This window comes from Lytechinus variegatus, chromosome 1, assembly GCF_018143015.1.
Source record: "Lytechinus variegatus isolate NC3 chromosome 1, Lvar_3.0, whole genome shotgun sequence".
Classification (NCBI taxonomy): domain Eukaryota; kingdom Metazoa; phylum Echinodermata; class Echinoidea; order Temnopleuroida; family Toxopneustidae; genus Lytechinus; species Lytechinus variegatus.
In genome coordinates this window covers 29,527,126-29,554,342 of record NC_054740.1, presented here as the reverse complement: position 1 = coordinate 29,554,342, position 27,217 = coordinate 29,527,126, and the positions used below count along the sequence as shown (strand labels likewise).

Genomic DNA, 27,217 nt, shown 5'->3' with positions numbered 1-27,217 from the left:
TGGCCGGTGCGGTACCCGCGAGCCGTAAGAAACAACCATGTCTCGAATATCAAAGTAGTCCATATTTTATGAACAGAATTAATAAGCCTACCAAACTTCTCCAAAATAGATCTAACTTAGACCTAGATCTACATTAGACATCTGAGATGACATTTACATCTACTTAATCAGACTAGATGATAGATCTAAAAGTTAACAGCTAGGTCTCAAGTTGAATCATTAAGCAGTTCATGAAATAAAATTAGTCTAACTATCCAAAATAACATTCGTAGATCTATATCGTTAGATCTAGATCTACACCTATATCTTCATCTACGTCAGATCCTTAGGAATGGGAAACATTAGATCTTAAACAATTTAGGCCTAAATTTATATATAGATCTAAATCTACTCTAGGCCTAAATTAAATAGCATCCCCTGACATTGATTCTAACATTAGTTAGGCCATTAAGTTATATATAACTTTAATTGGGCCTAGATCTAGGCCCTAGTAATACTCGATTCTAGCCAAAGCCCAAACTCACCTTTTGCGAGTTTATTTAGATTAGCACGCAAAAGGTGAGTTTGGGCTTTGGCTAGAATCTAGTATTAGCTTTAAAAAAACAAGGCTTGAATTGATCAATCCGTTAAAGATTCCATGATTAGTTCCCTTTAGATTCTTTCCAATAATCTCTTTATCCTTGAGCAAGCCAGAGTCGCAAACCAGTATCGCTCCATCGATATGTCATATACGTTGTGCACGCTTGTGCAATAAGCGCGTAAATGCGCAAGTCAGAGATGCCAAGTTCAAAGACCAGCTATGCGTGAGATTTTCTGTGAATCTGAGTGAGATCACAGACATTGTGTACAATGTATATGGGGATAGGCTGTGCTAGTTGCATGAGATAGATATTTGAGGGGCTGAACAAGAGTCCAAAATGCTTGAGTCTCACGCATAATGCGTGAGATTTGGTAGCTCTGGCAAGTTGCCTAGAATTGTTGATTTAATCACAGACATTTACATGTATGGTAGCCGCAATCACCGCAGAAAGCAGCATTTTACATGCAATTTAAACTGGGATCTCAGCCAAATTCAACAATGGCCATCGTTAAGGGGCATATCAGGGGGCAGAAATCTTGTTAACTATGCCCTTTGCCCTTGGTTACCACCGAAGTTTGTTGTAATTGCAGGCATGTTGGATTACATGACCCCACATTTGACCAATCAGCGGAACGGATTATTTGACATTCTTAAAGAGAGGTTTATAAAACACAATGGGTAGATTCTCAAAGAGATGATAGACCGAAATGTGTAGTCTTGATAAATGCTATTGATTAAACAAATGAAAATATTTTGAATTTGAGTAGAAATTATGACAATCATGTGAATCAGAACACAGGAGCATTTGGAGACATATGGTAGTCTCTTTGCTCCTTGGAAATATATCTGTTTGATGTTTGGAGACTGTAAGATGAAAACCTTGCATTCTCTTGGTAAGAAGTGATTGAGTGATTCCAGGGCCTGTAATGAATAGCTTAGCAATTGATCATGTGACTGATTTCTGTGATTGATTGCATTGATTATTGTGAATGATCAACTTTGAAAATCAGCGTCATAATCAACAACTAAGCTCTATGTTACAGGCTCCATGCAATGCTGTCCAAGCTTTCTGTAGAATCGTTGCTTTATTCAAAGGGAAAGACTGATTAGGCAAAGAGTCCAAATTATTATGGGCCCATTAAATATGATGAAATAGAAAGTAGAAATAGCTAGTACTGGCGAGAATTGCATGTTTCTTCTAATTTCGTATTCATGATACTGGCCAAAAGAAGAGTGCACTTGATTTATATCTATCTACATAAAGTTTGTGCTCTTTGAAAGGCTTTCCATGCTAAAGCCACGATAACAATATCCAAGTTCTTTTGGAAGCAAATAAAGATGTGAAATGGTATGCAATATGCCCATACAAGAACTGAATGTTATAAATGTGGTTTAAGGATAATACCCCCCCCGAAAGCTGGTAAGATTTATTGGGAGATGCTGAGGCTTCAATATGTGTTCTCTGAGTCTGACTCGCCCTCCAGAGAGCTCTATTCTAGGAGCGAGGTATTCTAGGAGAACGTCTATACATGTGGAAACTGTATCTGGGGTAATAGTCCATGTTGGGAAGGTACATTATATGATACTGGAATTTTCCAAGTAACTTTCTTTGAAATTAAAACATCTCCCTTGTCCTATTTTCTTAATTTTATCAGGAGGATCAGACCATCTATTTCAATGTGACAATCAACATTACTAACTATGATGTCTACGACATCAACGTCACCACCCAGATACAGCAATATGGCTGCTCGCTTTACGGCGTTGCTGCCAACGGGAGCCTAGTCTACCTCGAGCCTTACACAGAGAGACCTACATCTGAACCAACCACTACACCCTTCCCAGGCACCACTGGTGGGCTAGCAAGTACTGCCACAATGGGTGCTGCTGGCACCTTCACTATGGCTATGAGCACCACTGCCAACATGCCGCTGTACCTCAATACCACAGTGCAGTGTGGGAATGCAACCGTAGATTTGGTAGAGACTCAGACGATGAATGATTCTATAGTGGTGTTGTCATGGAAACTCGTACCACAAGAAAATGCTTGTGAGGATTACAAGATCAGGCTGAAATGCCCCAAGGGTAAAGTCCTTGATTTTCTATACTTTCTTTCCTCAGAATCCTGGCTATGCATGAATAATATAAATCCACCAGAACAGGCATGTTTTAAAATCTTTTGATTTTGACTAGAAGGGACTATTTACACACTATTTAGGGAATCAATACACTACTTGTATATAGTTAGACTTAATTTAAATTGAATCTATGATTGAAAAATGCGCTAAAGCCCTATATTAAATCTAAGTTAGATGTAGACTGAGTTTTCTACACATAACCATAACAGAGCAATTTAAAGTCTGCCTTCAGCTTTGGTAATAAAAAATCAACAGTTGCAAACTTGCATGGAGCAAAACAATTATTAAATTGAATTTTTTAGGATCAAACAAACTATACTAATGCAATTAAAATGGTACCAGGTTATTTTTCTATCCTCAAATAATTGTTATGACAATTTTGTCTCATCACAGAGCACAAAATGTGGACCCACTTTTTGTGCTAATATTTGCTTATATTACAGAGAAAGACAAGGCAATTGGTTGCTATGACAACAGTGATGTTAGCGAGGTCAAGTCAACTCCCCTCGCTTTGGACTTTGCCACCTGTATCGCCTCTTGCCGTGACGCTGGGTACCGCTACACGGGTCTGCAAAATGACATCGGAGAGTGCGCTTGCGGGAACAGCATGGCCAATCAGGAGACCTCAATTGATCAGTGTGCACAGACATGCGGTCAGAATAATGAACCATGTGGTGGCATCAGCAAACAGGCCGTGTATTTCTCAGGTATGCCACTCAATGCATGATTTGCACTAATAGGATTTCATTTCTTTTTTTAGATCTGTGCAACTATAAATTTTCCCCTACTCCTTGTAGCTGTAAAATAAAAAGTCCTTTATCACTGTTTTTCTTTCACTAATTCATTGTAAACAAGATGAGGCCCCATTCCCCCAATGCTGATGAAAAGAAAATGGGAAATTATTTATTATATATTTAATCATTTTCAATTTATTCAGACATAGTTAAACAAGTTCACAAGATCAGAGAGATAATTACTGTAAAATAATAACATAATCAACTAAATCAAGATTTCATCTATGGCAGTATAAATAGTTGTTTTTTGGTACAATCTTGGATTCTTACCACATCTAGGGTGTGCGCTACCCTTTGAAGTCAATACAACAATGATGACAGGAACACTCATGCATAACAATGATGATTCCGATGACTATGGGCTATGGTTCTATGCCCTGGGCGATACGCCTTCCGTAGACTTGGGAAACTTCACCAATGAAGGAGAACAGCTTGACTTTCAAGTTGACATTGACCTCGGAAGACCAAGGACGATCTCAAAGGTATGTGAAGGTGTAATTAATCTGTTGAGTTCTGGGAATGCGTGGTGCCTAATACTGCCTATACAAAGATCTGTAGGAACTGCATGTTTTAGTAGTTAATGATTTAAATCAAACAGTATCACTGCTGGTGTTACACAATGTCTTACCTCTAAAAATATAAAATAATCAGGTGACAGAGGGAAACAACATGCCTGCCACACCCATCTTCTCTTTGAGATTGGATAGAAGCTTCACATGGCATTTTTTTGCTCCATGGAAGACCTTGGTTAATGGTTTTATGGTTTTACTTATGATCAGGTCTGTGATTCAAAAGGCATGCTTTCATTTTGGAATGAATCTCAATTCAGAACATACAAGATTGCAGTGGCCCAGGGCCCAGTTACATTGTAATTTAACACGTGGATGTTGAAGGCTTACAAATTAAATCAATAATGTAATAACATTGCAAATAATTCCTAGACAATTGTTTCTGTTATGCTGCAGGACCCAGAAACCAATATTCATACAATAGTAATGATTGGAAGATCTGTTGTGTAATGTAATGCTAGAAATCAATATTCATACTAGGGTAATGATTGGAGGACCAGTGTAATGAAAATGGTATTATTCTGACTTCACAATAATAAAAAAAAAACAAAGTTTCTGCAGAGTTATTAGTTTCAATACAAGAAGAATCTCTTCAATCAGAAGACTTAGAATCAATTGATAGTAAGGAAATGAAAGCATCGACTATATTGAAGAGAATGTAATACAATATAACTGCATTGTGCTCATCCAAATAGTATACAATTAATGCACATTTATGAGTGTGTTATGACGATGCAGCACACTCGAGGGTATTTACAATTATGCGAAAGCAAGAGGCACTTGCGCCGAGTGCTTTTGCATAATATTGTGAATGCCCGAGAGTTGCTCGCATCGTCACTAACATCACGAATCTTAAAATGTGCATTAATTGTTTTATAAAACGGGTCGGCAAAATGATTTTTTCATGGAAATCTTGTTCAAATCCCTCCAACTTGTGTACGATCGCACAGACGAAGAGATCACAAGACTGTCAATTATGACATCACAGGCGTTTCTACTATGCGCGCCTAAGTAAGCGCATCAAAATCCTAGCCAGTCTCTTTTACTGAACGCTTATCAGTTTTTACGTGCTACTGGAACTAATGCTGCACAAAAATTGCACGGTGTTGCACAAAAAATGCACAGTGCTGCACGAAAAATGCACGACTGGAAGGTTGCGCATAATTAAAGCATGAACACGTGACTTGAATACGCACTCACCATTGGCTACATCCTTGAACCCGTTTTATAATATTATATATTACCTACCTAGACTTTAAACATATTATTTCATTTTCCCCAAGGGAATATAATTTACCCGAAGTGCAGCGCTGGGGAAAAAATATAGCTTCAGAGGGGAGTTGAAATGATATTCATTAAAAGATGGACAAGGCAATATCTGTTATATAGTCTGTGTAGATTCCCAATTAGAGATTGCAATCGTCATTTGGCTATATGGTCAAAGAGAAATGCCAGTAGTTGCAGTAAACACTGATTTCGTGAGAAAGTCTGTAAAACCAGGCTTACATGTAATTGTCAGAATATCATCAAGGATCTAGATCTAGTACAGTTACATAAACTGAACTTTGTGAAATCTTGAAATCTAGGTTGAAAAACATTCACACTGAAGATCATCAACACAGATAGGCACACATGGGACAGTGTATATCATTATTGCTGGAATAAAGACCCGACGGAAGTGACTGAATCCGCGCTTATTTTGCTCATTTCTCAGCAATAACACAATTTCTCCCAGAATCCTTTGGCACATATTTTTCATTCATACAAACAGACACTTAGGTGGTCACTATATTAGATTCTGTAAAAAGTCATTTTAAGATCGTTACCAAAACTGGGATTTATCTTTAAGCGAAATTCTTGCTGCAGCTCTGATCCATCCACGTCCTAATAGACAAATTTTTGAAATATACAGCATGTGCACTCTTCATGCAATTGATGCGTAAACACTATCACATACATCAAATAAACTACTCAACTTGTAAACAGCGAGAGATGTCACCTTAGTGAATATAATGCCACAGTTTACAATAAAACACAGTTATATTCACTGAGGTGACGTAAAAACATAGAATATAACAAATGGGATCCTTGCAGCTACATGTATGGTCACATGATGGCGTATTGACATATCACTGATTAGGATCCACACATAACCTATGTAATATGTGAAATCAATCACCATCTTGGACACCTAACCTAATTTAAATTTACTCTGAGTTCCTGAAAAGGAGACATTTTCTGAAAGACTTAATCAATGATTGACCTGATCACTTCTCATTACCAGCTGGAAACCAAGGGTCTATACATGAGCAAAGCAGACACCTGGACGGGGGTCTCATCTTTTAGCCTTGGATACCGTCTAAGAGCTGATCATGATCTAGAGGTCCTCACACAGCCTGGTAGTACAGAAGCAGTGGTAAGTCTGAATACTTTATCAGTCATTAGGGGAATAGAAGAAAAAATTCCCTTAATTTGGGCTTTGCTATTTTCCGACATTAGCATCGTTTACAAAAAATTTACATCTCCAGTGAAAATCCTACTTAATTAGACCGAGAGCCTCATCAGTTTTAAGTGGATAATTTGTCTGTCTGTGGTATCATGGTATCTTACTTAACATTATTTTTATCCTCAATTGTTGGTATACCTTGGAAACTTCAGGACTGGGGATGACTTAATTGACTTGGAAATGTTGTATCACTTCCTGTTTTTAACGCTTGATTCATTATTTTGCACACAGGTGTTTGAAATGTCTGACTTTAGTTCAGTAACGGAGCATGATCTTGGTGATTTCTTGATGGCCAGATTTATTTACATCTACGTCAAATCATACACAGACTTCCCAGCATTGAAACTTGAAGTGTATGGATGTGCAGACTAGTCAAGAAGGATTCCATTTCAGAGAAATATGCATTTCAATATACAGTATTACAGTGCATTCCAGAAAAACTGAGATTTGAACTGCTTCGTCTAGAAGATTGAAGAGATCAATGTCAAGTTCCATTTTTCTTTAATATGACGTAAAAGGATGATGCATATTTCAGCCTTCGAACATTCAATTTCAGTCTCAAGCTGAACAGGATTATTGGTCAACAATTTTTAGGATATCACCTTCTTGTAGAAGAGAGATATGGCTCATGAGCATCACTTTATGTTGTTTTACATCCCTTACTGAAAATTTCTTGCTGTTTGTTTGATAGAGAGCCCTTCACATGGCTAATCATAATTTCACCAGGAAAATTAAATTCATTGGAGATAAAAAAAAGTTCATGACGTCAGACTAGAATAGTTTTTTACTATTTAGCGTCGACTAAAGACCACGCAATCACTCCGGCACAGCGCATAATGGGTTGCCTCCCCGGGCAAGTATAGTGATGCAACCGCGCAGATACTTTATCATGGGTCCGCTGACTGCAGGGCACTCGGCCAAGGTAAAAATACAATATACTAGCTGAATCACTAACTCTCTGATAACAAAATGTCAATGTGAAATCATTTCTTGCTTGATTATACTGAATTTTATATGCTGAAAATCTGAAAAATAATGATGGCCATCAATCATTCGATCATCAAAAATTTTGGCTGCTTGATTAAAGTTCAGCCAGGTTAGTTGGAATTATTAGAAGATCAATCTATCACAGTACCGCTGCTCAACACCAAACCAACCTGGGTGATGCTTGGGAGCCGGCGGTAGCCATGTGCAGTCTATTCAGGAACCGGCTAGCTTAGAATGTTAAGCCAATTTTGCATAAATTAGAGCCTAGTCAAGACTATGGAGATGGGTCAATTAGGACTAGTTTACCAATATCTTTTTTTATACTTTGATATGGAAGGGATATAAAACAAATATACCAGGACTTTCTTTCGAAAGTCTAGGGGAAGTTTTCATCCTAGTTGGTCTGGCAAAGTTACTAATTCCCTTGGGGCGAAAAGGGAAAAAATTATAGTAATTGCCGTATCAACCTCGGATGAAATATTTCCACTATACCGTCTCAATATATTTGTGTAATCTTTTGTTCACTAAATCTCTGAATAAAAATTACACATGTATTTCTTGCTCAAAACTTTGCTGACAGGCCTCATATTTAATTGACCAGAGTATTCAATAGTCTCAAATGCACAAAAGGGATATATCAATTAATCTTTTAGATCTGGTGATAAGTTTTGAATCCACAAATCATCACATTCTTGGTGATTGTGATATGTTCCCTGCAAACAGGTTAACTTTCTTTCTGGGATGCATTGTACATACTATTAACAGCCTAACAAATGTTCAGATTGTGTATAAAAAAAATGTATATTTTATCAATAAATTTTTATGCATAATTTTGCCAAATATATGTTCATATTAATTTGTCCCATCAAAACAGTCAGAAATATTGGGGATGAATATGAAGCAAAGAAACTTTATCCAGAATGCAAGTTTATAAGAAGGCTTAGCTTTAACCCTATCTTGGCCGGGGGGGGGGGCCTCGGAGGCCTCCCCGCAACAAATCGCGCGATATTTTCGCCGTGCGAAATTTTTTGACCATGCCGCTCGCTGAGTTTTTACTTTCAAGTCTTGCGCAACTTTTGAGACCAATTTTGCGTCACCCGGGTATGTGGTTCCGAAATTACGCAACATTATGTAAGTGCATGTCAGACCGAAAATTGCTCAAAACGTGATTTCGTGTACAAAGTCAATGCAAATTGTGTTTTCAACCAAAATTCATAAATGTAAGATTATTTTTAGTTTTGCCAGTCTAAATGTATTAATTTTATGATTTTTATGATCACAGAAGAGTCCCCAACAAATTTCATTGAAAAAACAATGAAAAACAAAAGGTCAGAAAAACAAAGAAATACATAATGCAAAAAACAATATAATACATAAGAAAATGATTTGATATCACAATTTTTTCATGTACTCTTGCTAAGGACACCACAAAGAGTTTCTATACCAAAAATTAGTACATTTGGAGCTTTATTTAGGGAGTTAGAGGAAAAAGTATGATTTTGCATACTAATTACGCATAAATTAGCATAATCACTTAATAGCGATTCGCATGAAATAAATTACTATACAATCTTGTAGATTATGTCCCAGACAACCCGCGTGCCAATTTTCGGCGCGATTGCGCGGTCAACGACCGAGATCTTAGGGGGAGGCCTGGGAGGCCCCCCCCCCCATAGGAACTCCCAAAATATCCCGGCCTAGATAGGGTTGTTAATTTCAATAATAATATTAAAGATACTGATATTGAGATTTGATTTCAATGCTGGGGAGCATTTCATGTCAGACATTGCATCTGACAAGTCCTGTTTTATCTGACAGTTACCATGGGAAAAGTGTATCTCAGCCAATCAAATACAGGGAAAGTTGTCAGATCTGACAAGACGTCAGACAAGATGTCGGACAAAAATGTTGATGAAATGCTCCCCAGAATTTGCATTTACAATTCTCAACTACATATATATGATCAGAGACCTGTAACATAAATGAAAGTGATTGATTATGGGGAAGATTTAATAATTGATTGAACACAAGAAATAATAAAATCATTTGTAGGTTTCATACCCACAGTCGATTGCTAAGCTTTATGTTGTGTGGCCCTGATATTGTATTTTCTGTGTAATTCATTGTCATACATTTACATGTACTTGTGTAAAATTAAACCAAAAGAGTATGTATATTTATTGATGATTAATAAATGAAAGCATGCCTTCACCATGCAAACACCGTGAGCTTGCAAAAAATGTTTTAAGAAGCTCTTTCCACCCAAAAAATAAAATAAGAGGTGAAAATTGGAACAGGAAGATTAGGCTTTCATAAACATGATTTTTAAGAAACGTATATGTATGTATCTATATATGTGTCATGCTTGAAATTTGTACATGTTTTATAGTATATATTTTGTGACAGGAGTGATCATGTCATCACATGCAATAAACAGAAAAGAGGCAAATAATTAAAAATTAGAATGATGCATTTATTTGTGTATGTTACTGTCATGAGTGTCATAAACTCATCTCATAACTGTCAAATGGCATGAAAAGATATGTCATATACATATCTATTTATATTTAGTTAGATAGTTCATAACTTAATATTTCTTTATATTTATATTTTTATGCTTAGACATTTACATGTAGGGATACTGCAACACTAGTTTGCTGCCATTTCTTACGGCAAAGCTTAAAGGGATGGTCTGGGATATAAGGATTTAAAGCTTAATAAATAGAGTAGAATTCACTGAGCAAAATGATGAAAATTTCATCAAAATCGGATAACAAATAACAAAGTTATTATATTTTAAAGTTAAGCAACATTTTGTGAAACAGTCATCATGAATATTCATTAGGTGGACTGATGATGTCACATCCCCACTTGTTCTTTTGTATTTTATTATATGAAATTGGGTTGATTCAAATTTTTTCCTCCAAGAACTAGAAAAATTGGACTGACATCTGATTTAGTGCATTAGATACTTATTGCTGCAACTCAATTCATTATAAGGGAGACATATTATTCACACAAGTATGAAATAATGAAAAAATTATGATTTTATAATAACATAACAGAAAGTGGGGATGTGGCATCATCAGCCCACCTCATGAATATTCATGATGACTGTTTTCACAAAATATTGCTACACTTTAAACTTCAATAACTTTATCATTTGTTATCCGATTTTGATGAAATTTTCTGCATTTTGCTCAGTGAATTCTACTCTATGTATCAAGATATAAAAATATTTTCAGCCCAGACCATCCCTTTAATTTCAAGAGGTAGCAGTCACACTACTGCAGCTTGTATAAATCTAACATAAAGAGCATGATATACATAATGACAATGTACAGTACATTTGTTCAAGAATGACTGGAATTTACAGTTCATTTTGTTCAAGATGGACTAGCATAGTAAAGTGCATATAGTGCCCAATAGCAACAGCTCTGTGAGTGATGTGTGTGAAATACTGCCATCCTATGACAAAAGATGGCAACTCTTTGGAATGAGTTTCCTAGTAAATGACAAAAATGTGTCCTAGTCTTATAGAAGATTTACTTGGTTTTGAAATGTCTATATTTCAGAAATTGGGCTAAGCTATTCTAATTCCTTCGGCATCATGTAGAGCATACGCATATTATCCAAATAAATATTTTGAAAAAAATTAGGAGTTGCTTCCTCTCCAATCTCTGATCCATTGCACTATGATTTGTCCTCATTTATTGATATAAGAGTAATGTGATGGGAAACCATTTCAAAACCTGTCAACATTTGTAGGATATTTCTGGACTATCTGTGAACAATTTCATGGCTATCAATAATGCTCATAAAATCCCTAAATGACAAATGAATTCAAAGCATAATAAAAGAGAGAAGCTGTCTAGGACATGTGGTAGGTTGACTGATTATGAACTGCTTGATAAGCAAAGCCGGGCAATAGTATCTTCCAAATGCTCATAACTATAAATAAAACCTAAGAGAAATATTCTTATCAAGAGTTATTACTGACTTTTAACCTGTCTATACTATCTGTGAGCGTCTTTTCATCTTCATCGTCATCTTCTTCGTCTTCATCATCTTCCTCTTCATCATCCTCATCATCATAGTCGTAATCATCGTCATCATTATAGCTAGCACCTGGGTAACTATTATCTGTAGACATGTACAAAAGAGAAAGGTATATATGTGAGGGAAAAGATACAGATATTACATGTACTTAGAATGTGAGATTAGTACTAAGGTATTTCATATTCTTGGCTGAGTTATATTTTTCCCCAAGTGACTTTCTTTCCCCCGAGCACTGAGGGAAAATATTGTCAAAATTGGATTATCAAATATCTCTTAGAGAGATACATTTTGACCCAAGAGCAGCTTTAAGTTATTTTGATAGGGAGGGGGGCAAGATGAAATAAGGGTGCAAGATACCCAGACTTTTCTTTATGGTACTCTCCTTTCTCCTTTCCTCCCTTTTTCTTCATTGTTTTTTCTTCCTTTCTGATTCACTAATAAAAACTTCATAGGGTGGTGGTTAGGATGACTTAGAGATTAGACATTAGATATTTTTTCTTTTATTGCAACCATAGTGATGACCAAAATTTCAAATTCAAAATGAAAATTCACATAAAAATATATACATATATACAAATCATTGACATTAAGAAATATTTCACACGAGGAGGGGTCAAAGGAAGCATAACTGCTTGTATAAATTGGCCCCTTACTTAGCACATGAATGATAACAATAGAATATAAACATTCATTCTTTTCAATTATCAGTCAAGGGTCTTACCATTAGCCAATGACATTCCTGGGTATGGGCAGTTGAAAAACAGATATAATAATATTGTACTTATATAGTGCATAATATTGGTAATCTCTATGCGCTTAACAAATGAATTATCTATTACATAAGAGATCAAATTATTAATATGGTTAAAATAAAATATTATTCTACATTAAACTAAGTATTGCGCTACATTGTAATAAACATTAAATTTACATATATCGTTACATGGTATTATAAATTTGGTACTGAACATATTAAATGAAACTATATTAAAGAGAAATTCCAGTAGTTGCAGTTAACACTGATTTCATGAGAAAGTCTGTAAAACAAGGCTTAATTGCCAGTATATTATCGAGGATCGAGATCTGGTACAGTTACATTAACTGGACTTTGTGAAATCTTGAAATCTACGCTGAAAAATGTTCACACCGAAAATCCCCAACACAGATAAGCGCACGTGGGACAATGTATAATTATTGCTTAGGGCGTCGGGCCCGACGCCCTACCCGAATCCCGTGCTTATTTGCTGATTTCTCAGCAATTACACAATTTCTTCCAGAATCCTTTAGCACATGCGTTTTATTTATACAAACAGACACTTTAGTGGTCATTTCATTGGATTATGTACGAACTCATTTTTATATCTTTACCAAAACTAGCATTTACCTTTAAACTATATTAGGCTACAACAATGAAAAAAGATAGGTCTTGATTGATGTCTTGAAATGAGCAGTTGAAGTGGCTTCACGTAGTTGAGGTGGTAGAGAGTTCCATAGATGTGATGCAAGGGTAAGTGTATGTATGATATGACAGTAGGGGAAGGCGGGGTAAGTTGTGACACTTTTTGCATTTTGCATGTTAGAATTGATATGACTAATAATTTTGTAGAAATAAGTATTTAGCCTTTAGATTTGATTCTTGGGAAATATTTTTCACCTATACATAGCTCTCTACCCCCACACTGAAAGTCATGGTGACCTTTGAAAAAAATGATGTAAAATGGCTTTCTGCCTGCATATCAATGGCTTTTTAAGGGTTTTTTTTTTCTTTATTATGTTCAAAGACATGTGCGGGTAAAAAGCATCTATTTCACACCCTTTTTTACTTTTTTTGCTGAAATTTGTATTTTTCCCTCCAAAAAAAATTACTTTTTGTTTCAAAGTTGAAAACAATGTGGTGGGGTTAAGGGTTATGTAATCGGTCATCAATGCATTACATCACCACAAAGTCTGACTCATTCATTATTGGCCTGGAGGTGGTGGCTCAAATATGCTCAACCTATGCTCAACTTACCCAGCCTTCCCCTATATATCTTAGAAAAGTAAAGAAATGTTTTTCAATTCAATCAAATTTCATCTTTCACTATCAATTTGGTTTGTACCATCTGAGCTTTTGCCTACTCGTTTCTACAGACTTCTTCAGACTAGCCGCTGACTCGCTGTGGATGGCGTAGTATCGGCAGTGCAGAAGTCTGTAAGACTTCAGCAGTAAAAACCAAAGCGATTGTAAAAAGGTGAAAAATTGTTTGAATTGAATTCTACAAATCAGATAAATCTCTTTACGGAGTGTAAAAAATGTTCTTATCCGAGTATATCAATACAAACTATATTGTTACCTGCTCCATTTCCTGATTCAAGTTTGGCCCAGTATGCAGCGTACCCAGAAGCTCCGCCCCCTCCATCATCATCATCATCATCATCTGAATGTCTCGCTTGCTGCCTTCCAAAGTCTACTTTACGAACTATAACACAAATACAAAGTCGAGAGTATTCAGATTAAAAGAATTTTAATTCAAGATAGTGATTGAGCCCTAAAGACAAGATTTCAAGAATAAATTAGAACAATCAGCATAACTTGAATAATTAAGATATTCAGAAAAAAAAATAATCTTTCAGTTTGGAGACTAATTCACAGGCAACAGAAATGCCAAATGTTTGTAGCAACTACGGGGGAGAGCCAAGACCTTGGGGCCTGAAGCCTCCCTCATCCCCACCCCATCCCCTCATTTTGGACATCAAAATAGCTTTTAGAGTTAATTAACAGATTAAGGATGTTTCACAGTTACATTTTTGCATGACCTGCACATATTTTACACAATGCGCATTGACATCACAATGAATGAACATGTGATTAATCAGCTATAGGCATCAGTAGATTTCTCACATGATCTACATTTTAACTGCAGATCTGATGTGTTATTTTAAAAAGCTAATTAGCTGAAAATAATCCACGAACCAATGCTTTTTTTTTTAAATACCTCATTTTTTTTTATTTTCTGAATACTTTACTCTGCAAAGTATGACAAATATGACCTTGAGTTCGAATAAAGGGGTAAAGGAATAGCAATATGAATGAATTTCCTTTTCAGTATACAATTTCAAACTATACTGTAAAATTTAATGAAATTTACATGAAATTTGAATTAGTAATGGATGTTTAAGCTGAATGTGACTTCATGGGGTCTAAAAATTCCAAATTCTTTTGAATTAGCAATTCTTGAGAACTTCCAATTTTATCAACTTCAAAGCTCAAAAGCAAAAAATTAAGCACATGAACCCATGTTATTTTTTGCATACATTTGAAATATTCAAGTGCTAAAGTAACTATGCGCAAAATTTGGTGAAAATGACATGAAATGCTGAAAATTTGTTAACAAATTTATTTTAACTGTGGAACGTCCTTAAGCTTGTCTTTGATCTGAGATGTTAGACTTACTAGACATGGCAAGATCCTTAGTTTCCTTTGTCTCGTAGCCACACTTTGGGCAAGGTATCGCTTGATTCCTAGCATACTTTATACCTTTTCTTCTAACATGATCTTCGCAGAAACAGATCTATAAAAAAAAGTAAAAATAACAATATTCTATACATAAGTAATAGCCTTCCAATTGCTTTTAAAAAATCTAAAATAAGTGTAATCTGACATTCCTCTTAGAGCAACAAGAAACAAAAGAATGGGAAATATTGGCATTGGTTAAATGTTAATCACATTAAAGATATTTTAACTGTGTATAAAACCTAGAATGACCAATCCCTTACTATTTTTTTTTTAGAATTACTTCCCTGAAAACACAAACATAACAATACAATCACAATTATGTCACAAACAAATCATAAAAATGATTATAAATTAATAAGGATAACACGTGGAACGCCTTTAGCTGTCTTGCATGCATTACGCGATTCAATATAGCAGCAGTGCTGACTTTGAAAATAGCTACTGAATAAAAAAAAAACACTCATATGATAATAAAATACTATGTCCACTGATTCAACATGACCTTTGAATATGACCATGTGACCTAAGACATGTGCATAACAATCATTCATACTTGATTACCCTTATACGTGTATATCTATGTTTCATGAACTACATGTGTAGATCCATAAACTTTCTAAGTTCTGATGCCAATTCAACAAGTACCCCCAACACGGCCAAAGATCATTGACCTTATATGACCTTAGATCTTGGTCAGGTGACCTGAAACACGCACAAGATATTCAGGAATACATGGTTACTCGTATGTCAAAGTTTTATCAACTAGATCTAAAAAGTTATGACAATTCCACACATACCCCCAACATTATCAAAGTTTGTTGACCCTAAATGACTTTTGATCACGTGACCTGAAACTAAGACAGGATAATAAGTAATACTTGATTACCCTTATGTCCAAGTTTCATGAACTAGATCCATAAAGTTTCAAAATTATAATGATGATTCCACAAATACCCCCAACATGGTCAAAGTTTGTTGACCCAAATTGAACTTAAGTGACCCTAATTGAAAAATAATTTCAAACAAAAATTAGCATAACATGAAAAATATGTTTAGTGAAAAAAAAAGATTGAGTCTTGGAGATTGCATCACCTAAAATTTTCTTGCCATGGCAATCATGCAGATTTATATTTCTTTGTTTTATAATCTTGGAGGACTATGTACTTTATTTAACATAAATAACAAAACTTGGATTGAGATATTTTCTGATGAGTACTGAAAGAAGGGTCATATCTCTGCATTCAACAGACAATATTGCATAAAACTTTAGCCTCTTGTATAAAACAAACGCAAGTTTACGATTAAAAAATTATGAACAATATGATTTGGTAATTTTCACATTATACTCAATGTAACTTGCCATCAAATGGGTACTCCAGGCTGACAATATTTATATCTAAATAGAAAATTCACAGAGCAAAATGCTGAAAATTCATCAAAATCTGATATCAACTAAGTGAAGTTATTTAATTTTAAAAGGGAAGTTCACCCTGAAGAAAACTTTGTTGTAAAAATAGCAAAAAAATAGTAAAAATTATTGGTGAAGGTTTGAGGAAAATCCGTTCAAGAGTAAGAGAGTTATTAGAGTTTAAAATTCTGGATTTGTGATGTCATAAACGAGCAGCTGCCTCATGTGTTGTGTAATATAAAATGTATGAAATTCAAATTTTGTATGGTTCCTGATGACTTAATTTTATTTTATTTTCATGATCGGGTGTGAAAAGATTTGTCTATTAATATACAAAAGTTACAGTGAAAACCATTTTCAATTTTCTGAGAAAATGACATTTCATTGATTTTTTACCATTCGCTATGTAGGAATGCTGCTCGCATATGACGTCACAAATCAAATAATTGAAATTCTAATAACTTTTTAATTATTTGATGAATTTTTTTTGCAATATTTTTTATTATTTTTCTGCTATTTTTACAATAAACTTTTTGTCAGGGTGAACTTCCCCTTTAAAGTTTAGCAAAATATTGTGAAAATAGTTATACACACGTTGTCATGAATATTCATTAGGTGGGCTGATGGTGTCACATCCCCACTTTCTCTTTTCTTATGTTATTACATTAAATCATAATTCTTCCTTTTTTCATACATGTGTGAATGACATGTCTCCATTGTAATGAAATAAGTTGCAGCAATGAATATCTAATGCACTAAATCAGTTGTCATTCCATTTTTTCTGTTCTTGGAGGTGAAAATTTGAATAAACCTAATTTCACAAAATAAAATACAAAAGAACAAATGGGGATATGACAACATCTGTTTGCTCATTGAATATTTATGAAGACATGACTATATTTGTTTCACTGGAATATTGCAAATGCCATAACTTTGTTTTTCCTTGTCCGATTTTGATCAAATTTTCAGTGCTTCAGTGCTTTGTTTGTCTCATTTTTCTTTATCTGGTCAAATCATATAATTTTTTGGAGTTCCCCTTTTATCTTTTTTTTGTGGGACACACTGTATATAAGGTCATACTCTCATCAAACATATAATTGCACAAAAATTAGCAAACAACAACCATCAAACATACCAAACACAAAATTTATAACATTATATGCCACATGTGGTCACATATGTTGAGAGCATCTAATGCTGCTAATAGAAGCTGAAGGCATGTAGTTTTCTTACCTTACATTTCAAGCAAGAATATTGCCCTAGTTTATTACATGAGCCACCTGTTAGCAGAAAAATGAAAGATTTGAAATACGAAGGAAAAGTAAATAACATACAATGACTGGAAGATTCACATAGTGTCTGGCGTTTACAAAACAACTGATCAATTGAACATCTTTTCAATAGCAGCAATCAAATACCAGATAAACAGGGGTGTCCATTTAACCCTCGCTTCAGATCGCAAGAAAAGTCCAATCGATGCAAAATTTACACAGGTGTGTATAAAGAATGTCGCTTCACATATTTCTTTGTAATCGACATTATATCACATTAAAAACTGCGAGACGCAATATTTTTTTTCATAATGATTTCCTTCTAATTTTGCATACTTACATAAATATGCCCATACACAAGTATGCTAAAACTTTTTGCAGGACTTTCATGCAAAGCCGAGTACACAAAAATTAATCAGCGACAATTTTTTTTTCAAGTGATTAAGTTTTACTTTAGTGTGCTCCTAAATTCAAATGAAGATCAACTTCAGAAGGGCAAAAATACCTTTCACCTGATGAGAATGTCAAGTTAATAAGTAGTATCTTACAATACTTCATGAAGATCAACTATTTCATATTGTTTTTAAACAAATTCATATTCGTATCCCAAATCGTAATTTTTCCCTCTTTTCCTCCCAATCACGTCAATTTATGACTCCTTCTTCACTGAGCCTATATATTAAACATTGTGGTATATACAGACTCACATTTGTAGTTTTCTGATTGGAGTTGTTGGCAGCTGGCTTGATGTTCAAACTGGTCATCCTCACAAAGATGACCTCTGCAGTAGGCACACTGGAAGACACGCCCACCTGGTTGAGATATGAATATACCATTCAATGGGAGACTTTGGTTAAATAAATCAATGGGAGGGCCTGGATGAAGATCTAATTAATTTACCATTCACTGAGAAGCTCTGGTTGAAATTACAAACAATACATCATTCAGTAGTAGTCTCTCTGAAATAGAATGTATTAACAATACACCATTCAATCAGAGGCTCTAGTTGAAATTGAAATATACCATTCAATGGGAGGCTCTGGTTGGAATTATAAGCAATATACCATTCGACAGAGTATATAAGGCCTGCTTTTACAAACTTTGCTCATTCTCCTGAGGACGACAAGAACACACTTGTCGAAACGTCGAGATTGGGTGGTCCTTTTCAGGACCAACACTTGCCCAAGAAAGATACATGGTGTACCGTGAAACCTACTACACTATTCTTCTTCGCCATGGAAACCTTCAGAAGTTAAATATACCATTCATTAGGAGAGTTTGGTTGAAATCATAAACAATATACCATTTACTGACAGGCCCACAGAAAATGGTGATTGTGTCACCATGGGATGCATTCCTTATAGATAGCTATGCCAAAACCGGGTTATAATTGTGAAATATCTTACCTGACAGACCTACACGTAAAGAACCAGTTAGGAATATTGCTTTACTTGGGTCTTGAAATAGCAAAGTTTGGTTTATATTTTTGTTTTCCAATGGTATCTTTTAACCACATTTAATGAATACTGTTCCGATTCCAAGTTACATGCCACATATGAAACATCATCACAATGGTCAGATCATGATCTGGGGAGCGTTTCATCAATATTTTCATCCGACAAGTTGTCAGATCTGACATCTTTCCTTGATTTTGATTGGCTGAGAGGCACTGTTCCTATGGTAACTGTCGGATAAAATGGGACTTGTCGGATAAAACGTCCGACAAGTCCATTCATGAAACGCCCCCCAGGAGACATATACTACTCAAAATGTCATACATAAGATTTGTGTGCGAGATTGCACTTATAGGTTCACTTGACTTTTCATTTAACTGATGTTGAATGCGTATGTATTGATACTTCAAGGTTATATAAAAATAATGAATATAAGGCCCCATTCTCAGTATACTTTCTTGAACTAGTTTCCCTTTAACCAGTTCAGGAAATCAGCGTAGAAGATCGCTTTGCTAGCGTCCTCATCACCATCTGCAGAACTAGGTTCTAGAACCACTTCAGGTATTAAAGGAGTCTTGTTTGCTATGGGAACGCTCTCAGTCGAGTAACATGATTCATGTAAAATTTGGAGACATTCTACACACAGTATGTACTGAGTAGAGTGCACAAAATGCACATACTCATACTTCCAGACAAGGATTGCTTTCTGGAGAACAGTTGTGTTCCCACCTAGGCTTAAACCAGCTTAACAAGGCAAAGCAGTCATGAAAACCACATTGAGAGGTGGTATTCCAAAATAGATATGAAGACAATAATAAGATCGCTTCCAAGACCCACTTTGAGAATTCCCATTACTTGTTAAATTAGTTTCCACTAAACTAGTTTAAGGATGTAGATGAGAATAGGGTATAAATCTAGCCTTAAAATCTTTTGTGAAACGGATCCCTATATTCATGATTTTTATAGTAATGACAAAAATAATGGAATCATCATCCCAAAATAGACTGGTGTTGCATATATAGTAATGATTATGCATATATTTACAACCTCGGTTAAAGAACAACATTCATATAAAAGTCAAACTACTAGTGCTTAAAGACATAACTGATCTGTAGTCTAAGTACTCACCATGTGACCATACCCCTCGATCACATTCCAAGCATACTGAATCAATAAGTGGGCATTCACATCCATGAACAGCTAAACACTTTCTTCCATGACAAATAAATGCTTCACAATGATCACAAATTGCACCCTGAATTGAGAAAAAAAAAGAACTAAAGTTGAGAGTGAAGTCATCTATATCAAAGCTGCTAAATTAATATTCACCTATATAGGACAATTAACCGAGAAAAGAGGGAGATATTTCTCAATTATACCAATCCAATGAAAGAAATCAAGGCATTAATCAGGGAGATGTTAAAAAATCTGTGGCTTTTTCGTAATGTTGTAACCCGCAAGTGAAAACCCGAACCGTACCGTCCCGTATAATCCAATAATTTGCAAGCGGGACCCGCTGACCCGTCGGGTTTTAACCCGCAAGTCAATTTATCTTTGAAAAATGAAAAACATATTTCTGCAATCCCCACACTATACAGGCTCAAATCAGGAAAATATATGTCTACTACTACCTAGCCTAGAGTGAATTTACTTACAATTTGCAAATTCGCCTTTTATTCCGGAGAGAAAATGTTTTTTGGGTGACTTTGTACAACGAAATGGGTCCGCTCTGATCTCGAAATTGAAAGCATTACGCAATTAACGCCTCGGATCGGAGCTAGCGAGCCGCAGCTCAGCGCGCTAGCTAGCCCAGGCTGCCCAGCAAGGATCGGCAGACGGCAATGTTGTTTTTCAGTCCAGGTCGGTCGACAATGCGACTCACAACAATCATAATTACAATATTCAATTCCATGGGACCTCGTCTATAAAGTAATCAAAATTGCAATAAATACCTGGATAATGATACAGTCGATTTTTTCTTCTCGTTTATCTCTATATTATTTCCTTCTGTTTTTGTATTTCATTCGATAATATGGCCGCTAAAACTCGATGTTCAGTTTCCCGTCGCCCGCGTTATGAAATTTGGCCCGCGTTTGAAAATCAAATTCTGAAAATAAACTATTTGGATATCTAGATTCAAAACTGATTTAAAACATTAATATAAGCTTTTCAGTAAGACAATTACTTGTATATCTTGTAAATACCTGCAAATCTTTTCTTTCTTTCTTTTTTTGTGAATGGAATGACGCTGCATGCTCAACCATACCTCGAGGGATGTTCGTGCAGGCTCCACTCAACAACCGTAGAAGTGGTGGAGCCTGCACGAACATCGCTCGAGGTATGGTTGAGCTACCTCAATAAATCCCAAAGTCTAGTAAACTCGCGTTGGTGAGTTATCATACGGCCTAGTACTCATCCAAAATAACTTATCTTATTTGCTAATTATAACTTAAAAATCATTTGTTTTATTTTTCCAGGGGATGAGTTAAATATCAGACAAAAAAATCATCAAAGCTCAATCTGTTACAAGGCCGACGGGAGACTCGCCCACGTACGCATTGGCGCTTGTGCTAGCTAGTCTGAGCTCTGTCTCTCTGCCAGAGCTCTGGGGGGACAATTCGCTCTGTAAAGGCCTCAATGATGGTGATTTTCTGCTTCAGACAGAGTTTATATTTCGGGTATATTTTTCAAAACTGCCAATGAAGTTTGATGATTTTTTCATTGTCATGTATATTTAAGTTATTAATGAGTTTATTCTCACCAAATTTAGACTCCCCCATAGAGAAATACAATTTTCGTGGAGATCTGCGTTTTCAAAGAACTTCAGGAAAAGTAAGGGTATGTGGGCCTTTATAACATGGCCAAATACTGGAATTAGATGGAGTAAAATTTAGATATTAAATTCATTTATATCAAGTTCAACTCACAGTCTCACCCACACAAACACACCCACATTCAAGATTCTAGGCATGAAAAAAAACTTTAAAAATAATACACTATTAAACAACAAGTAATAATTAATTTAATAAGTGAACAGGTATTCCTCAAAATACAAAAAACGTAGCATTTGAAAAGAGCCCCTGAAATATTGCAAAAAAAAAATGAAAATGGAGCCCCCCCAAAAATGATTAATTTTTCCCTGGCTTCAAGTTCCACAGAATAAAGTGCGTTAAAAGGTTACAAAAGGTCAAACTTTCATCTTCTGAAAAATAATGAATAATGAAATCGGTTCCTCATTATGAGCTGGAAAAAATGGGACGGGAAACTCAACATCGAGTTTCATTGGCCCATGCGGTTGCTTTTGACTGCGCTGCATGCACGCACTGGCGTTGGCCATTGAAAGAGAGCAACTCTTTCAATTTATCATGTTGAACTGTCTCAGACTCAGTCCTGTTCACTATTCACAAGACAAAAATACGCTGGCATTTTTAAAAGGAAATATCTACGTCTCTAAAAGAATCTGCCACGTAAGAAGCACATGATCTTAACTCAATTTTCACTGTGAATGTTTTTATTATGCGTCGTTTATTCTCCCTTTTTTTCACATGACGGTCTGCGGGTTTGAGAATGAACTCGGCCCGGCCCGCAACCCGCGATCGGAGGCATACCGGCAGGTTAACCCGTACCGCAACGGGTGCGGGTTACAACATTACTTTTTCGCTCAAATATCACGTCAGTTTTCAGGGAGTCACCTTGACAATTAGGGAGACTTGGCAACTTTGCTTTATATATGATATTAGTTCTGGTATAGATGCCACATACAGCATAGAACTGACCAGATATTCCAGGAAAGGCTATTAGTGCATGTATTTGGTGAAAGAAAATGGTATATGAAAATTACTGTAATTCTCCAGTTTATTTGGTTAATGTACCTGCCTTAAGAAAGCAAGGTCATAGGGAGTCTTATAAATCCAGAAGGAAAATAATGCGATTCAAAAAAAAAGTAAAATAAGATAATCAAACAAAGAAAATTTCATCAAAATCGAACAAGGGTTAAACAAACTATGACATTTTAAAGAAAACATCGAACTTTCAGTTGAATTCTTTTTCTTCCTCTTCTTTTTGCATCTTATTTTTTTCTTTATTATTTTGGCTTATCACACAAAATCTTTCCTAACAACTCATTGAGTGCAGATTTCCAATTGGGCAGTCAAATATGAGTGCAGAAATCAGGATATATGTTACTTACCACCATACCTAAGCCTGTTGTAAATCGACCTGCATGCTTAATAACACAGTCACCTGTCTTCATCATACACTTCATCTTACCTGCCAAGAAAAAATTTGAATTAGAAATAAATGCTAGGAGTCAGAGCAAATTGAATTGAGGAGACATTTGGTATCATCAAAATCTCAATATAACTCTGAGTATTACATTTTAGAGCATTTTAGACTTCCACTTCTCACAGTAGCATGCAACAGTGAACAGAAGGTTAAATAGTATACAAATAATGAAAGTTTATGAGTGCAATGGACAGAATACTTCATGAGGTGAAAGATGAAAAGATCCAGTCATTTCATCTTTCACCGAATTAAGTATTTTGTTCATTGCCTGAATGAAGGAACATTCATTATTTGGTTTATATGACACTTGAGACTAGATTATTTTTCATATGAAATTTATCAATTTCGTGCAAAATAATTATGATCATGCAGTGCGAGCTTGGTCTGTTGATTGAATGTCGCGTACATACAACATGCATGCTGTAAACATGAGTGGTTTTACTTGTGATGCCAGCAGTCTCGGTGTGCTCTTGCAATGGACAAAATTGTATGGATCCAAAATTGCATGATAGATGGATCCTATTGCACTGTCGATGACACCATTATAAAATGGTCCGAATGATTGATATCAAACAACCAATCAAATGCCAAGGATCTATCTCGGTGTCATATAATTTATAATGCAAGTCAAACATAGATGAACGCCCTGGCATTCTTGCCTACTTTACATAATTCAATAGGACGAGAGTGTTGACTTGGTAACAAATTTGTCAAACTTATTTTTGTTGTAAGTTTGAATATACAGTAATGCCAAATGGGATAAGGGAGAAGGCTGTTGATGGCCTAATGGCAATTGGCCAAATTAGTTTAATGGTAATTAGACCAAAAAGATAGTAATAATGTAAAGTTTCTATTAAGGGCTGCATACTATTACCCTGGCGTTAGCCAATAGACCAACTAATCCAAGTGGCATATTAAACTCATGAGTGCAAGTAATGTTTGAAACAATACTACTTACCACAATGTGCACATATAGGAAGCTTTTGTACAGTTGCACAAAAATAACAGAAGGCTCTGTTCTTCTGTGTTCTACAGGAAAACAAAGACAGGAAAATTGATTGGGTTAATGTTATGAAGCATGCATTTTGGCATTAAAAAATCATACTCTTAACTTAACAAGGACTTCAATTAATAAATCCCAGCATCAAACAAAGCTTCATCAACTCCCCTGATAATTGGCAGATAGTGTAACACTCTAATATGATATTATTATTTTACTCAAGTTAAAATGATGCTTCATGAACAAAAAACACTGTGTATACAGCTCTTGATAAAATCTTCTCAAGAGAGAAAAAAAAATCTAAAGGAATTAGAGGTCAGCTGGAGAATGTAGCCACAAATCACTTTCAAGAATACAGATGTCCATTTAAAGAAAAAACCTGAATAGTCCCTGTGAGTGAATTATATTTTCATTGTAGTGCTGCAGCCGAACCGAACCGAACCCGAACATGCCGCCTGACTTGCAGCACTATTTCATTGCATCCCCAAACTGATGGCTATTGATACTGACCATTATCAAAGTGAAGATAGAGTACCGGGTAAATAAGAGAAAACACTCTAGCAAAAATTATCAGCTTGAAGGACCAAAACTACCCCCGAAATATGAAATCAAATGAGCCTATTGAACTAAAATAAATTTAAAGTTATGATACAATTTGCTTTATTCACAAAATAGTCATATGCACATAATAGCTTAGATCTCTTCACCAACCCAAAAAGAATGTTGTAATGTTGTAGACTTTAGATTATCAAATTAGCCTGGATTAACAAATGTCAAATGGTAATCACCTATGACAGCTGTCGCATTCCTGTATTAAAATAAAATAAGAGAAAACTGATCAGTAATAAACCAATGCTGAATTATTGGCATTAACAAATACAAACAATACCATTAATGTACATTACTTCCTAGGATACTGGGGATGGGAAGAGAAACCAAACATGAACCAATTGTCTGTCTGTCACATTTTGTCTATCATTAACGAATTCTAAGAGAGAAAATATATCAGCTTCAAAATTTTCTCCACTTCTTTTGTGAATTGCAACACACAGTGACAGTACTATACACTGCACAAGGACCTCCTCTTCACTGAAATAATTATAGGGCACAGTGATAGTGTTTATATGCAAAACATGTGGGGCCTATAAAATAGACATCCGTACTCTAAAAATATATTATTATGTACATGTAATGATTCTGACTAAGGTCAAATATATAGAGAGCCAAGTGCAATGAAATAAGTTAGGCAGGGCTTAAAGAGAAATTCCAGTAGTTGCAGTAAACACTGATTTCATGACAAAGTCTGTAAAACCAGGCTTAATTGTCAGTATATCATCGAGGATGAAGATCTGGTACAGTTACATAAACTGAACTTTGTGAAATCTTGAAATCTTCGCTGAAAAAACGTTCACACTGAAGATCACCAACACAGATAAGCACACGTGGGACAGTGTATTATTATTGCTGGAATAAAGACCCGACGGAAGTGACCGAATCCGCGCTTATTTTGCTTATTTCTCAGCAATTACACAGTTTCTCCCAGAATCCTTTGGCACATATTTTTTATTCATACAAACAGACACTTGGGTGGTCATTATGTTAGATTCTGTAAAAAGTCATTTTGAGATCGTTACCAAAACTGGAATTTATCTTTAAGAGAAATTATGGCAAATAACAAGGCATGAAAGTTAAGTGTATTGATTAATTCCAATGATATAAACTTCCAATGGGAAGTTCATTTAAGGGGTACAATCCCAGCCACTACCCCCCCCCCCCCCCTCTCCTTTAAAGGTCAAGTCCATCTCCGTAAAATGTTGCTTTGAATAAATACAGAAAAATCAGACAATCATAATGCTGAACATTTCATCAAAATCAGATGTAAAATAAGTTAAGACATTTTAAAGTTTTACTTATTTTTCACAAAATAGTTATATGCACAATTTAGTCACATGCTGATGAGAGAATCGATGATGTCACTATTTATTTTGTTTTTTATAGTCAGAATTATAAAATATTCACATTTCTACAGATTTGACAATAAGGACCAACTTGACTGAACCATAAAATGTTAATCAATGGTAATTCAACATGTTCAGGAGAAATAAAACTTTGTTTCACAGGACAATGAGGAGAAAATTAGAATATTTCACATTTCATAAAACAAAATACAAAAGAAATAGTGAGTGAGTGATGTCATCAGTTGTCTCATTTGCATCCCGACTAGGATGTGCAAATAACTGTTTTGTGAATCAAGCAAAACTTCAAAATGTCATAACTTTCTTATTATGCATCCAATTTTGATGAAATCTTTAGTGTTATGCTTGTTGGATTTTTATCCTTTTATTCAAATCAACTTTTGTTGGGGTGGACTTGTCCGTTAATGGGTAATGTTTTACCATGAGATAGTTACAAGGCCATTCCACAACGCTCCTGGCTTCTATTCCAGACCTGATTCCCTTTTGACGAAGCTTCTGTCTCTCAGCCTTCTTACGAGCACCTGTCTTTTTCTTTGGCATCTTTACTTTATACCTAGCTGAAATTAATAAGAAATAAGTCTCTATTTGAACTTTACCATCCACCTTGAAAATTCAGGTGTGGATCAGGCATATCCCTTACATCAATAAACAAATATATAAATTTATCTAAGCAATATCATAAACCCTAATGGGTT

The 27,217-nt window shown here is 35.3% G+C and overlaps 2 protein-coding genes across 5 annotated transcripts in view; one reads left to right on the top strand and one right to left on the bottom strand.

The window, feature by feature from the left end:
• Nucleotides 1–8,593, top strand: part of LOC121410734 — a 30,819-nt gene extending 22,226 nt beyond the window's left edge. Inside the window, exons 10-14 of the mRNA XM_041603010.1 lie at nucleotides 2,236–2,665; nucleotides 3,162–3,425; nucleotides 3,792–3,994; nucleotides 6,366–6,497; nucleotides 6,819–8,593. Of these exons, the coding sequence (XP_041458944.1) occupies nucleotides 2,236–2,665; nucleotides 3,162–3,425; nucleotides 3,792–3,994; nucleotides 6,366–6,497; nucleotides 6,819–6,959 (1,170 nt within the window). The 3' untranslated portion in view covers nucleotides 6,960–8,593. The remainder of the gene's footprint in view (nucleotides 1–2,235; nucleotides 2,666–3,161; nucleotides 3,426–3,791; nucleotides 3,995–6,365; nucleotides 6,498–6,818) is intronic.
• Nucleotides 8,594–10,765: 2,172 nt separating this feature from the next.
• The window catches only part of LOC121410743 (zinc finger protein 330 homolog), a 33,998-nt gene continuing 17,546 nt past the window's right edge, over nucleotides 10,766–27,217 (bottom strand). For 3 of the 4 annotated variants that reach the window (XM_041603030.1, XM_041603039.1, XM_041603021.1), the window contains exons 2-11: nucleotides 26,943–27,079; nucleotides 25,335–25,354; nucleotides 24,505–24,575; nucleotides 23,452–23,531; nucleotides 20,391–20,517; nucleotides 18,516–18,620; nucleotides 17,771–17,817; nucleotides 15,067–15,184; nucleotides 13,967–14,092; nucleotides 10,766–11,717 (exon numbers count right to left, since the gene is read on the bottom strand). In XM_041603030.1, the coding sequence (XP_041458964.1) occupies nucleotides 11,557–11,717; nucleotides 13,967–14,092; nucleotides 15,067–15,184; nucleotides 17,771–17,817; nucleotides 18,516–18,620; nucleotides 20,391–20,517; nucleotides 23,452–23,531; nucleotides 24,505–24,575; nucleotides 25,335–25,354; nucleotides 26,943–27,062 (975 nt within the window). In that variant the 5' untranslated portion in view covers nucleotides 27,063–27,079 and the 3' untranslated portion in view covers nucleotides 10,766–11,556. The remainder of the gene's footprint in view (nucleotides 11,718–13,966; nucleotides 14,093–15,066; nucleotides 15,185–17,770; nucleotides 17,818–18,515; nucleotides 18,621–20,390; nucleotides 20,518–23,451; nucleotides 23,532–24,504; nucleotides 24,576–25,334; nucleotides 25,355–26,942; nucleotides 27,080–27,217) is intronic. The other variant, XM_041603046.1, reaches the window with a different exon arrangement.